This window comes from Pangasianodon hypophthalmus, chromosome 21 (genome assembly GCF_027358585.1).
Source record: "Pangasianodon hypophthalmus isolate fPanHyp1 chromosome 21, fPanHyp1.pri, whole genome shotgun sequence".
NCBI lineage: Eukaryota > Metazoa > Chordata > Actinopteri > Siluriformes > Pangasiidae > Pangasianodon > Pangasianodon hypophthalmus.
The window spans coordinates 10,936,020-10,951,253 of NC_069730.1; the positions used below are offsets into that span (position 1 = coordinate 10,936,020).

Sequence of the window (15,234 nt, forward strand, 5' to 3'; positions counted from 1 at the left end):
CTTCATTAACAGTAAGAAGGCCTAGGCACAAGCTAGTAGTCATGGACATCAAATGGCCCCAAAGAGTACAAAATACACTTACCACAGCCTGAAGAGATGAAAGGAGATAATAGGAGATGATAGTAGTCTACTGCAAAATGCGAGTCGTTGTTTGCACTCACAGTTGTACTTATCATAAGAAAGGGCCTTGTCCGGGGCGGCACCCACTGATGGGGTGTGAGAAAAATGGTCCGCAAGTGTTGGAAAATCTGAGGGTGAGAGTTTGGCAACCATTACAGCCAAAAGGGGAACAAACAACTCATTTACTTTAAAGAGGCAGCATCCTGACTTGACCTGATTAATTCGTCTGGGCGTCACCTCCAAGAACAGCAGGAATGGGGGCCAGCTGGCTTCATTTGCACGGGAAGTGCTATATATTGTGGGGTTTTGGGGATGTTCAGGGTTTAGTCTGTCTCTGCTGAAACTAGATTGCTTTTTCGTGCTTTGTTAATGCGTTTTATTGTAATAAAAGCTTGCAGGTTTTTTTTCTTAGATGAAAAAGATGTCCTTTTTCTTACTGATTGTATAGCTCTGATTGTAGTCACAAGCTGGTATGCAGATAACTCCAAAGTCTGCATGAGGTCTGACATGCACAAGCTGAGAAGTAGAAAGGAAGCAATGACCATATGGTTGTGGTATTAATATCAAATTCAATATCAATTACTATACAGTCATATGGTTGAAGATGGAAGGTTGCACAAGAAGATATTTAGATAATTCTCTCCTTGGCAGTTAGGGTGAAATAGAACTTCCAGAACACACAAAAAACATTGTTTTTGTTTGTTTGTTTGTTTGTTTGTTTCATACTCAAAGCTCCTGAAGCTCCTGATTTTGAAAACAGAACACTGCCGTATGCAGTCATCACATGCACAGACCATTAGAAAGTAAAGTAGCAAAGTAGCAAATGGATTAAAAAACCAGTTGCAGCATAACCTGCTGACCTATAGTGTTATTCAAACAAAACATACCACACCATAATATATTATTAGATTTTCATTTATCAAATTATATAATAAATATTGAATAATGAAAGACATAATACATAAAATAATAAAATACAGTTTAAATTCCAGTTTAAACTGTAAGTTGAAAAGTGACCTAAACACGACTTAGCAAATTCTAGCTACAAATGCTAAATAACATACTGCAAATGCAACAGAATGGAATGCATTCTATTGCTAAAGACATCAATTTAATATCAGTATCGAATTAATAGTCTTGTACCAAGAAATAATATCAAAAATTAAATTTGATCAGATACAGTGGTGTCTCTGTGGCATGGGGCTTTTTAATCTGCTGTCAGGTAATTGTAATGTCAAAGTCAGCTAGCTCTCTGTAGGCATAGACATGATTTTTCCCCCGTGTATGGTACTCTCATTTAGCAGATACGGTACACTGTAACATTTCAGTCCCTGTGGGCCAGTATGGTAACTGATTGGTAAGTGATTCCATGCACCAGACTTTAAGGATTTGGTGGAACCTTCTAGTTCCTGCTTGCTGCTGAACGTTGCCATTGCTTTATTTTTAAGCTAGTATGCTAGCGTATTAACTCATGGAAAGCAGCATGTTTAGAAGAAGTGTGTTTTTTTTTTAACCACTGTAGCCTATTCTAATTCAAGATAAAGAAGAAGCTGCTTTTTTCAGAGTGTCAACAACCAACAACCATGCCACCGTCACTGAGATCACATTTTTTATGTTGTTTGATGTGAACATACCTGAAGTTCTTGACCTTGTGCCACTGCCACATAATTGGCTGATTGGATAATTGCCTGAATGAACATGTGTACAGGTGTTCCTTTTAAAATAGCTGGTGAACATGTTTGTTCTTTACAAATCCTATAGCACATTTGAAGAAACAATCCAACAGATAATAAATATGTCTGCTTATGTGTGCAGCCATGCTTTCTCTCATGCAACACACATTCACACAGTGGACACTGCATTGTGTTGCTTTTTTATTAAGTCAATTATTATAATTACTTAAATAAATATGTTCTGTACCAAATTGATTAATATAAATATGTAGCTAAAACCCAAAGTGAATATTTTTCTTAGTTTCCTGGGTTAAATTTACTATCATTTTGCAAGTGCTCACAAAGTAATGTTTTCTTGAACCAGTTGGACTCATTCATGCCCAGAAGAGGACCATAAGTTCGCTGTGATGCTGCACACATTCTTCTTTCCTTCACATAGGTTTAGTAACAAAGTTGAAATTAATAAACCATACTGATGGTAGGGGCAATGGGTCCCTGGAGGACTACCTCTCACCGCTGCAGCCCAGGTTTGATCCTGGCCAGGGAACCGACCCCAGCCACTGTGTGCTCTCAGTGCCGCTCCCAAGCCCAGATAAAATTGGGGAGAGTTGCATCAGGAAGGGTATCTAACATAAAAACTGTGCCAAAGCAAAGACACGGACCAATGATCTGCTGTGGCGACCCCTAACAGGAGCAGCCGAAAGAGGAACAACAACTAATGGTGTGGACATGGCTTTTAAACTTGATAATTTAATAAACTGATTTAATTGGAAGCATTATGGAAGGGTTGTTTTCAATATTTCTTGTTTTGTGTTGGGTTTAAATCATAGGGCTATTGTATTATGAAATGTCTTGCAATATCAGGTGTTTCTTTCAGATTTTCTTAGTTCAACTTAGTAAATTTTGCTTTCTTTTCTTTTATTTCTTTTTTTTTTTGAGTGAGTGAGGGCTGCAGTGACACTATTGTTATTGTGCATGAAAATTTCTGCTGAAACTCATGTTTGACCAGAACACATGCTAAAGTCAAAGGTCACTTTTTTACTCCAGGGTCAACCATCAATGTCTAACTGAATATGAGGGGTCTTCCATTTTGAACCTCCAGCTGAGCTGGTGCTGTGAGTCAATGATGGTGAAGAGTAAAGTGACTCATGTTTATGCATAGTTGTTTAGATTGCTGGAGTTCCTTTTTGACACACACACACACACACACACACACATACACACAGACAGTCTTTTTCAGAAGTGTGTCAGGGAGTCCCTTTAGGTCTCTCTCTCTCTCTCTCTCTCTCTCATTCTAACAACTTTGTTTTCAGATGTGTGCCAGGGAGTTCCTTTTGGGGACACACACATACTCACACTGTTTTTAGATTTGAGTCAAGAAGTTCCTTTTGGAGTTGGTCCATCTGGAAGGCTAAAGTCCCGACTGTTATCAGACGTTATAAATAAATATGTATCCTGTCTCTTGAACTAAGTATAAAAACTTCAAGCATACATTTATTCACCCTAAAATGTATGTTTATTATGTTTACATATACATATATATATATATATATATATATATATATATATATATATATATATATATATATATATAGATAGATAGATAGATAGATGTGTATAGATAGATATAGATATAGATATACACACACAGATCAGCCATAACATTAAAGCCACTGACAGGTGAAGTGAATAACATTGATTATCTCGTTACAATGGCACCTGTCACTGGGTGGGATATATTAGGAAGCAAGTGAACAGTCAGTTCTTGAAGTTGATGTGTTGGAAGCAGGAAAAATGGGCAAGCGTAAGGATCTAAGCAACTGTGACAAGGGCCAAATTGTGATGGCTTAGACGACTGGGTCAGAACATCTCCAAAACGGCAGGTCTTGTGGGGTGTTCCTGGTCGTCATGTGGATGGCCGGGTGTATGCGCTGCTTACCTGGGGAAGAGATGACACCAGGATGCACTATGGGAAGAAGGCAAGCCGGCTGAGGCAGCGTGATGCTCTGGGAAACCTGCTGGACGTTCTGCTGGGAAACCTTGGGTCCTGACGTGGATGTTACTTTGACACATACTACCTATTTAAACATTGCTGCAGACCAAGTACACCCCTTCATGTCAGCGGTACTCCCTAATGGCAAACAAACTCAGTAACAGGGTTAGAAGAGCCTTGGTCAGGGAAGTGAGAACCTGCCAGACAACCTGTCAGACACGGCTTCCCCGTGACCCTGTGTTGTAGTATAGAGAAGGAATGGATGGATAAAATATTATTAGATGGCTATTGTGGTCAATTGTAAGCTATTTAACAGTTTCTTCACTTATTGTTTTGAAACATAGATAGCTTTGTTTAGATAGAAACCTTTCCAGAAAATTCCACAGGGCCTCTGGTTCAGGAGTTGAATAAAGTTAAGTTCTGCAAATTTCTACTTGTTATAATTTATGAATGAAAAATGATTTCTTTTTCCAGTATCCTTGGTTTTTGTGTGTGTTTTTTGTGTCTTCTAGTGTTTCTATGGCATAGTGGTAGGGTTATAATCACATGTGGATTAACGTGTGAATTTTACACGTGTTTTTTAGGTAGCTCACATGTTATGTTTCATACATTTTCAACTGACTTTTCACATGTAGGGCATGTGGTTTCATTTTTCATGTGATCCCATATTATTATTACGCCACATGTGGCATAACATGGTGAAATGAACCCGGTTTTCACGTGATCACATATTATTCATATAATCACGTGCGGAAAATACGATAACGTTAAATGTATGTGATTTGTCCATAAGGGGATGTGAATTACGGGCTAATGCTTCTCAACATGGTATAGATGGGTACGTGAATAGGGCTGAAAATTACCAATTATTTTGATATTCAGTTAATCTATTGATTATTTTTTTCAATTGATCGGTTAGGTTTTTTTTATATATATTAAATACAAAAGATATTTATTTAAAATTTGCAGCATTTTAATCAACACTACTACAGAACTCTTTTGTAACTAGGCTTAATAAATATCATTTCACTAACTACAATACAACATTATTGACATAAATATGAAGCAAATAACTGGTGATAATAAATAACAAATCTGACTGAAGATTGCAGTTGATGAATGCTTTCGACTACAGGCCTAATCATGATCTCTTTTAAAAGAAGACACTTAGGAGATTTTTGGTGAAGTGAAAGCAAGCAGCAATATAACTGAAATTAAAACAACATTATAAAAGCTTAAGTTTATTTTAAAGAAAATACACTGCACTTAACTGGAATCCGCCCCCCCCCATAACGCGGCATAACTAACGCGTTATGGTGACGTATCATAATCACGTCATGATGCAGGCAGTGTTTAAATTAGTCCAACATAACATGATGTCAACTTGATGTTATTGCAACCATTTAAATTGAATCAGCATAATTAATTTTGCTCAGTATAGTATATGGGTAGAGGGGCGCACAGACGTCACGAGAGGGCGCACTTCCGCCAAACCCCCTCCCTCATCTAAAGGCAGCCGCTTCTGTGCCCTGGGCTCTGCACCACGTGACCGTATTGTGTACATCTTTTACTGTCATCACTTTATTAATTACTTACCGTATTTCAAGCCGGGATTTGTTCAAACCTCGAACAGACGAATTCAAAATAAAGACCTAATCAATTCCCGCTGCCTGTGTCGCTCAGTGAAACACTGCAGTGCCCGGGATTAGTGAAGAGTCTCTCTGGGATCCACTTCAGTGTGACCCGGCAGCAGGACGGACACTTGATGACGACACACAGGACACAGGCTACAGTGTGTGTGTGCTCAGAAAATACAGTCGTTTATCAGCGCTTCTGGGTCGGAATAATAGTTGAACTTCCTCCAAGCTGTTGATTCAGACAGCTTCACTGCTGCCCAACACATTTTCAACCCATCGAGCTGTCATTAAAAACTATTCAAAGCAGAGTGAAATCACCAAAGCAGAGTGAATCATATTTTCTGACAGACTTGGAGAGTTAGACATATGACCATAAATGTGTGATACGGCCAGAAAAGCGAATAAGGCGGAAAACTCAATACATCACGATTCCACTGTTCCTCACATTCTCCCCATGAATGATGATATCACTCAGAGTAAAACACAGGTCATGTCATGAGGACAGCAGGGTAGTGTAAAGCTTCCATACTGTACAGAAAGTTGTTTTTCTGCTCCGCCATTTCAGTCAGCTGTGTTTTTATGAAGTGACGTCGCGCGCGCCAGAGTGTGCTTCATAACACACTTCAACTAAATGACAATGAAATTCACTGCCAACTATTTTATTATCGATTTTTATCGATTTGTTGTGAATATTTTCAAACTCCACCTGATATAACTGTAGTGACATGGAAATACGCGCGCGAGTACAGTAAGATACACTCCTGTATTCTGTAGCTTCGCCTGAAGGGGTCAACCTTCCTCCTCTCTCTCTCTCTCTCTCTCTCTCTCTCACACACACACACACACACACACACACACAGAGAGAGAGAGTTAAAACCCCGGACGGATGACTTCACCGTTCTGCCTGGGTTTCCTTTATGATCGCGGGATTGCCCCCATCCTACAGCAGACACTCACTCACACACTCGCACACACACTCACACACACCCCGCTTACACTCTGCGCGCTTCCTCGCGCTGCTTCCCGCCAGGACGCACTGACTTCGCCTTCGCGCGCGCGCCCGAGCCCCCTCCTGCGCTGTCTTAAACCGCGGCGTTTCGCGGATATTGACAGGATTTGGTGCTGTTACTTGAACTGGGAGCTTCTGCTTCTTCGCTTCTGCTTCTTCTGTCGTCTGTTCTTCAGCTCGAACTTCTGTGCCAGCATGTCCGAGGTTCTGCCGTACACCGAGGGGAAGATGAGCGGCTACGGAGCGGACAACGACGTCAGCCAGATGTCCTTCAGCTGCGGGCTGCAGGACACGAGCTCGTTCTTCGGGGCGTCGCAGGCGAAAAGACCCCCGAAACTCGGGCAGATAGGCAGAGCAAAGAGAGGTGAGCACGGGCTTAGAGCTCGCCTGGGTCTGCTCACACACCCGCGCTTTATTACTGAGTACAGCTAGGCGATGGTTATTGTAAGAACCAATAGATTGTGCATTTTCAAGCCAGGTGACTGAAAACATGCAGAATCTATAGACTACATGCAACCGACACCCTGCTTCACCTAAAGCATAAAAAGCGCTGTATTTTACTTCCTGGAGCCATGCTTTTCGAGTTGTACAGCTGTCAGTAAAAGTGAGTCAGATTAAAGAGGTATTCATCAAGGTTAAAGCAGAAGACAAGAGCGTGTGTAGAATTGTTTTAGCGCATTTTGTGTCTGACTCGAGGGTAAAGTGTGGCAGCACGAGTCCCAGCGACTGCGCAGCAATAATACAGTAGTAATGTCTTTGTCCTTCTTCCTCACAGTGGTCATCGAGGACGACCGGATAGACGAGGTGCTGAAGGGAATGACGGACAAAGCGTCCCCGGGCGTCTAAAGCTCCAGCGGCGCCTCGCAGACATTTCATTTTTAACCATCAGCGGTGTGGAGCAGCGCTCAGCTGTGCGGGATGCGGGATGCGGGAGGACGGAGAGACCGACGCGCTGCCACAGGGCGACAGGAGGGAAAGCACAGAGAGGTGGCGAGCACGAGATTCACTCGGCATTCGCCGGACATTCTACAAAACGAAAAGCCGATTTCTATTTAAAAAAAAGAAAAATTTTAAAAATTATTAATAAATAAATAAAAGCATAGCTGCGCAGAAAGTCATCGACGCTGCCGCGGGTTCATGTGGCTCCATTAACCGCCTCTGCCTCCGCTTTCCACAGTGGACGGACTCGCCATTACTCCACCACCATTTCCTTCCAGAACGCGCCGTATTCACACTGACCTCCGCGCGCGCAGGACAAAGCACATGTCGAGCTTTATTATCGTCTCTGTACAGAACCTAAAACTCGAACTCTTAAAGCCTGTAGCCTTTACGCGCTTCAAAAACGTGAAAAGCGACGGGTGTGAACCCAAACAGCACCTGCTGACAGTGTAGAGTGCATTCCAGCTGCTAGTAGAGCTGTTTATGGTCTAACACACACACACACACACACACACACAAGTACAAACAAACAAACAAACAGCACCTGCTCACAATGTAGAGTGCAATCCAGCTGCTAGTAGAGCTGTTTATGGTCTAACACACACACACACACACACACACACAAGTACAAACAAACAAACAAACAGCACCTGCTCACAATGTAGAGTGCATTCCAGCTGCTAGTAGAGCTGTTTATGGTCTAACACACACACACACACACACACACACAAACAGCACCTGCTCACAGTGTAGAGTGCATTCCAGCTGCTAGTAGAGCTGTTTATGGTCTAACACACACACACACACACACACACACACACACAAACAAACAGCACCTGCTCACAGTGTAGAGTGCATTCCAGCTGCTAGTAGAGCTGGTTATGGTTTAATACACACACACACACACACACACACACACACACACCTACACATCACCTGCTGACAGTGTGTGCATTCCAGCTGCTAGTAGAGCTGGTTATAATCTAACACACACATACACACACACACACACACACACACACAGAGCACCTGCTCACAGTGTAGAGTGCATTCCAGCTGCTAGTAGAGCTGTTTATAGTCTAACACACACATGCACAAAGTGTGTGCGATGGTGCGATGTTAATAGCTGTATTTATTCTCTTCATTTAAAATGGCTGATGAGGGTTAAATGTATAGCCTTCCATAGTATTTTGGCCCGATTTTCATGGCGATGGCCATGGTGGGCGTGCATTAAATTCACACAATCAAAATGACTCCAGATGAATAATAGATAATAGCCTATAAAAAATGACCCAATGTAATTAAACCTCTGCAAGCAAGTTAATTTTATCTTTTAAAAAGATAAATGGCATTGTCTACATTTTGAGTTGTGCTCCTCCACCTCTTTGCATGAACTTTTACCTTTGGTGCCAATGCAGCTGACGTCATAACTTTTATGCCGTATTCACATTACTGCGGAAAATCAACGTAGCGCATGATTTACACACTCCAGCACTGTCAGTGGAGCTGCATAGAGCTGCGTGTGCAGGTTTGTAAACATGGGGTGGCAAAGGGAGGGGCGAGACCACACTAAGGGGTAGCACCACTCACTTATGTAGCTATGGAAAAACAATGAAGCTGTTTGGTGCAAAATCATTGGCCATATAATTCAATTACTGTATTGGCCTTCTTGTTGTTGTTGTATAGTTTCTAATGCTGGAGGTATTTGATTGAAATGTCTACACTATCACAATAATCACTTAAATCAACATAAGCTAGATATGATTCATTGTGCATGAATTACATAAGAATAATAGACCTGTAAGAGATGTGATTTGAGGTCAGAATTGGTGTGGCACGATTTATTTAAATGGTGGCAAGTGCTACAGCTGTGCCACCCATTTGACCTTCCCTCTAGGTCCATTGCAAACAGGTAGCATATAAGGCTAACATTACACAGACAAATACATTTGTAAACTATCCTTCAGGTTAACTAACTAAACTTACAGGTTGTTATGGGGTTTAATATCGTAAAAGCATCCAAAGGTTGTGGTTTTTTTAAGGTCAGTGCACAGTGGAGTTTAAGTATATTTTCAACCTTTGTCATTGTACTCTACCAGCACAGGGTGGAAAAGGGACGGGGACAACACTCAATTCAGGTCAATGGCCATGCAAACATTTTTCCACAATGATATGAATACAGCTTCACTCATGGCACGTTTGTTTTTAACAAAGTCAGTTTTGTATTTTTTGCATCTAAGTATTTATTATATATAGCCTCTGCTATTTTATTGTCTTAAAATTCAACAAAAATGTTTCTATCTTGGAAAGGAATGAGAAGATGGCACACCTGAAAGGGTTGTAAAGTCGTTTTGTATCAGACATGGGACTTGTTTTTGTCTTTCTTTTTCTCCCTTCAAAGGGACATGCCGAATGTGCTTCGGGGTTTATTTGCACAAATCAATGTTACTACTATAACTAAGAAATCGTATACTGTGACTTGAGCTTCATTGATTAATTCGTTAGAAAATGGTGACTTTAGACTCTACTGCACTGTTTACGACTATCCTCAAATAACAGTGTTATTTGATGAGTTTCTGAGCATTATATCTATGGGTTTTGTTGTTTATTTTGTACCATTCTTATAAAGAAATTGATTATGGTTTGTTGTGCATGAAACTAACTTTTCAACAACTGGCATCGTTTTATGAAGCAAAGAAGCAACAAAAATGTAATCGCATTCTGAGAATGATTCATTGTAAATTATGATGCCATTTTCACTGTACCTGGTGAATTAATAAATGGTGGGAAGAAACATGAACTTTTTTTTTTCTTTGGTTTTCTGAATGGCTGATATTTCTCACTGTTGACAAGCACTGGATTTAGGGGTTCTTATTAAGCTCTAAAACTCATTCAGTCCCTGCTCCCACACACTGAATCTAGATAAGACAGGTAATCTAGTGATCATACAATTGCTTAGGTGTGTAAAAAGCTTGAAATAGAACTGTCTTAAAACAAAGACAACACATCAGTGTCACTACTGGGTTGAGTGTGCCATCCAAAGGTATACAGGGTCAGACACTGACACTGATTAAGTGCTCGAGGATGATTAACACACTGTGCATGGAAAAAGATGAACTATAACTGTACACCTATAAGATGCATTAACAAGGTAATAATGTTTAATAAAGAGACTAGCAAATAAAAAAAGCAGGGTTGCATCATCTAATACACTCACAACATACAATGTCTTCCAACTGGGCACGCTAGTTAATCCACCTAGAAAAGCCAGACTGCGCTTCAGCCGATGTGTGTAGTGTGGCAGGCAGTGGGATTCAGAAGCATGCAATATAGTTACAGCGCAGAGGTGTGTCACACCACTGTGAAGTGCATTATGTTGAAACACATACCAAAGGAAGATATTTGTTTTTGTAAAAGTCAGTAGGAAGTAGGGTTTATTTTCTTTCTCTGGTCTTTAAACCCACTTGACCACCAGGCAAATATGAATTAAAAAAACAAATAGCCTGTAACTAAAAATATATCTAATATGTTTAAATGGATATATGACTTACTGGCTCCTAATAGTTGAAATGCACATACACAAGAAGTGCAAGAGAAAAGCACAAAGTGGAGTCATATTTCAGCACCGAACACAGAAGAATATTTGCCAGTCATATTTAAACATCTTATCGCAGTTCCTGCAGAATGGACATTTAAGCGGATGATGGCGGTCTGGCAAAACCAGGCTTGTCTAACATTGTTTTTAAACTCTCATTTATTTCAGGTTTCAACAATCTTTATTTCTTTTCATTTTCTTATTTGACGAAATCAGCTTTTTTGCACAGATCAAGCTTTATACAAAGGCACACAAACAATACAACTGGAAAAACTTTAAAAATAATGAATTTTAATTCATCATCAAATTTTTGTTTTCCACTCATCAACTCTCTATGAAGTGCTTCACATGAGCTCAGTCAGGAGCAGAGAGCTGGCTAAAGACAAAACTAGTACTGTAGCTGGTGGTAACAAGAGAATGCACATCACAGTGCTCACTATAATTCTCTCTCTCTGACCCTCATATCAGCTTTCCTAAGTAGATTGGACATCATGTCCCACCTCCACCCCCTAATTCAAGGCACCAAAGCAGCCAGGTGAGTTAGTGGAGAAACCAGCAGGATCAGCTGATACATAATACCTGCAGCTCACCTGATACAGCACCATAGCTCAATGCTGCTGTACAGAAGATGAAAAGGCCTTTATACAGCTTAATGAACCATCATGCATCTCTGACTGCTGGACTGCTCAGCACAGCTAAAAGATTTATGAGGCAAATCAATAGCATTTGTCAGCAAATCTTAGCATTCTGTTGACGTGCAGCTCAGTACTATTTTTAACTAACAAATGAACTCTAACTGTTACAGTATAATAATGTGGTTAATTACCCATATGATTACGCATGATTTAAGGCCACACACAACATGTACATGAACTAGTTTAGGACCAACTGAGATACTCTTCCACACTGGGATGGCTGAGGGGGAAATACAGCCACGTTCATAAGGTGATTATACATTTTATATTGTAATAAAAAAAAAAATTAATACACTGTGGTATACCAGGAAGATAAAAATAGAATTTCGAACATTTCACTACAAAAATTTCCCCAGAAACTAGTACATAAAAGAGTTACAGTTTACAAACTATTCAATAAGAATAAGATGATGTGATACAAAAAGTCACATGAATAAATCAGTGTTTCAGTTTCAATTTGGCCAAGATATAGTGTATAACACTGGAGTTACACGACCTGAGCTTGAATCGTGAAAACACTGTTTCATCACATTAAAAGTCCATTAAAAGTGTCTTCTGATCGAAAGATGAGTTTAAATTCTGCAATCCTCCGATCTGCAGTACATCAGCACAGGAAGCTCTGAAATGTGGGCACCTTTTTCCAGCCTTTAAAAATAGCTAGTAATTAGATTTCAGAGCAAAATTAAAAATAAATGATTTCTGGTTTATTAATGACTGTCGCCAAGTCCTGGTGGCCAGTACAATATTTAAACCTCATTTACAACGGGATGTGTCTGCACACATACACACAGTTTCCTGAAAATAGCAAATGAAACAGTTTGTTGTTTGGTGATTAATCTATGACAGGGCTGTCTCTCTATGAATGTAAAAATGTCAAATGAGTTCAGCCTATTTTATATCCACAACATAGCATGTAGGAAAATAGGCCAGACTGGAAGAAAGAGGGAGAAAGAAATCATGAAATAGAGGGAGACAGAGGGAAAGAGAACAAGAATATTCTCAGATTATGTCAGGTTTAGGTGTGTAAAAAGCTAACAAAGAACCATTTTAAAACAAAGACAACACATCAGTGTCACTACTGGGTTGAGTCTGCCATCCAAAGATATACAGGGTCAGGTACTGACACTGATGAAGGGCTAGAGGATGATTAACACACTGTGCATGGAAAAAGATATAATTGTGCACCTATAATATGCGGAGGGTAGGAGAGGGAAGGAGAATAAGAATATTCTCATATTCTCAAAAAAAGCACCCACATTACAATAATATTACTTTATCAAATGTTAAGAAATTGGCAACACTGATTAAAATTCCTACTGAGAGGAACATTGCATAAAATATTATGAATGCCAGAAAATTATGCCTCAACTTCACATCCAAAGCGAACAATATCTGACACTGCATTTGTACAAATCTGAAATCACTTTCAGATTTCAAGGACCTGAGAATTTTCTGATCAAACACTGACAAAAAAAAAAAAAAAACATTCCATGATGTTCCATATAACATAACCACAATGAATCCATAGTAAAAACATTTAAAACAAATAGAAGTAACTTTCAGAAAACCATAGGTCTTTGTTTGTTTAGGCTGAGCTCAATGTTGCAGGCTTTTACAGGCCAATGTTATTGAGGAAGTCCTCATTTTCAACTTCCTGAAACGTGACCACAGTGGGCGGGTCCTCCGTCTGGGAACACACCCTCCTCTCCAATGCAGCATCTTCTGGGCTAAGCTCCTCCCCTTTGGTGAGGACGTAAAGAAAGTAGTGGAAGCTGTCGCCGTAGGGATAGTGGTTGATGGACCAGCCGTACTCTTGGCGAGCGTACAGTTTCTTCCGGAAGTGTGGCTGTGCAAAGGTCACTGACACAAAACGACCTCCAGGCTTCAGGACCCGACTGATCTGTAAATAAACATGAGATGGAAAAACAGATACAGATATCAATGTTCCTATACTTATATAGATAGACAGATACACAGGCAGGCAGACAGTCAGACAGAAAATAAAAGGAAACAGCCTATAGAAGAAAACTATTACCACCACCATACCATTCAACTGCTCTTGGCTCTATATAATCCCTACAGAATGAGCCATCAGCATAGTTGGAGATGTTTAATCAAAATCACACTCAAGAACAGGGAATGCAATCAGCTTGAGATAAATTCATGATTGTATGTGTGTCATGGGACAATAAACTATGAATTGTCTAAGCATCTGCCCTGAGAGACGCATAAGGCGCTACTGGGTGAGGATAGGGATGATGATTGTGTGCAGTAGAAAGAGAGAAGAGGTGAAAAATAGCATGAGACTGAAATAGAACAATTCTTATCCTCTGGTGAAAAAGGAAGAATGCCAGGTGTCAAAACCTGGATTCCAATTAAAATAATGTCCAGAATGTTCCTGCATGCTTATAAAACCAGTAGTAATTGCTCATTTTTTGGTCAGTAGATATTCTATGTCTGCTCTGGGAGATTCTGCTGTGAAATCAAAGAGGAAAAAAGTAGTTCTTCAAACCACAAGTGTAATTACCAAGTAAGAAAGTGCACTATGTCCTGTGATCAATCATTCTTTGTAGTTACAACGGACCACCATACTCAAGGTTAATGTATTTACCTAGAGAAGCAGAAAAAACACTTTGACCTCCAACTTCTCTATAAAGTATTGAAAAGTGTGAAGGAAGGAGAGGCTGAATCTGACTGGAACAGTAACAGTAACTATTCTGCCTGAAACCCCAATGGACCATTTCTCCCTTAGAGAGCAACATACATCTTAATAATTTATCCAATTACCACAACCCTGGAAGTATTTACAATTTCCTCCGAAAGTATTGGAACAGCAAGGCCAATTCTTTTGTTTTTGCTACACACTGTGGACATTTGGGTTTGAGATCAAAAGATGAATATTAGATGATAGATCAGAATTTCAACTTTCATTTTATGATCTTTACATCTAGATGTGTTAACTTTAGAACATGGCACCTTTTGTTTGAAACCAACCATTTTTCAAGTGATCAAAAATATTGAAACATGACTGACAGGTCTGCCCTGTTAGATTGATTGTTTAAACAATTAATAGCTCTGAATGAGCCCTAGGTTTTTTGCCTGTGAAGACTGCATTTGTTGTTAAAAAGAATAAACCAACATGAAGACCAGAGAGCTGTCTATAGGAGAAAAGCAGCACATTTTGAAGCTGCGACAAGATCAGAGCCATTGCACAAGGACTGGGCATAGCCCATACAATTTGGAATGTCCTGAAAAAGAAAGAAACCACTGGTGTACTAAAAACCAGACGTCAAACAGGTCAGCTGGTCACAAAGCCAGGTCCATAAAGATATAGTTTGCCAAGGTTGGAGCTGGAAGAACTTGAGCAGCCTGCACAGAGCCCTGACCTCAACCCCACCGAACACCTTTGGGATGAATTGGAACACTGCCAGGCCTTCTTGTCCAACACCAGTGTCCAACCTCACTAAAGCTCTTGCCGCTGAATGGGCATGAATCACCACAGCCATGTTGCAAAATCTAGTGGAAAACCTTCCCAGGAAATTGGAGGCTATTGTAGTAGCACAAGGGGGGACC

The 15,234-nt window shown here is 40.2% G+C and overlaps 2 protein-coding genes across 2 annotated transcripts in view; one reads left to right on the forward strand and one right to left on the reverse strand.

The window, feature by feature from the left end:
- Positions 1–6,273: 6,273 nt before the first annotated feature.
- camk2n1a (calcium/calmodulin-dependent protein kinase II inhibitor 1a) lies at positions 6,274–10,171 on the forward strand. Its single transcript, XM_034314779.2, has 2 exons — positions 6,274–6,796; positions 7,208–10,171. The coding sequence occupies exons 1-2, from the start codon at positions 6,310–6,312 to the stop codon at positions 7,276–7,278; spliced, it is 558 nt and encodes a 185-aa protein (XP_034170670.2). The 5' UTR covers positions 6,274–6,309; the 3' UTR covers positions 7,279–10,171.
- Positions 10,172–11,235: 1,064 nt separating this feature from the next.
- ece2a (endothelin converting enzyme 2a) overlaps positions 11,236–15,234 on the reverse strand; it is a 96,494-nt gene continuing 92,495 nt past the window's right edge. Inside the window, exon 3 of the mRNA XM_026925055.3 lies at positions 11,236–13,561. Within this exon, the coding sequence (XP_026780856.3) occupies positions 13,274–13,561 (288 nt within the window). The 3' untranslated portion in view covers positions 11,236–13,273. The remainder of the gene's footprint in view (positions 13,562–15,234) is intronic.

Coding starts and splice junctions, on each gene's coding strand:
- camk2n1a (XM_034314779.2), top strand. CDS start 6,310: ATGACTTCACCGTTCTGCCTGGGTTTCCTTTATGATCGCGGGATTGCC. Junction 6,797..7,207: donor GATAGGCAGAGCAAAGAGAG/GTGAGCACGGGC, acceptor TCTTCCTCACAG/TGGTCATCGAGGACGACCGG.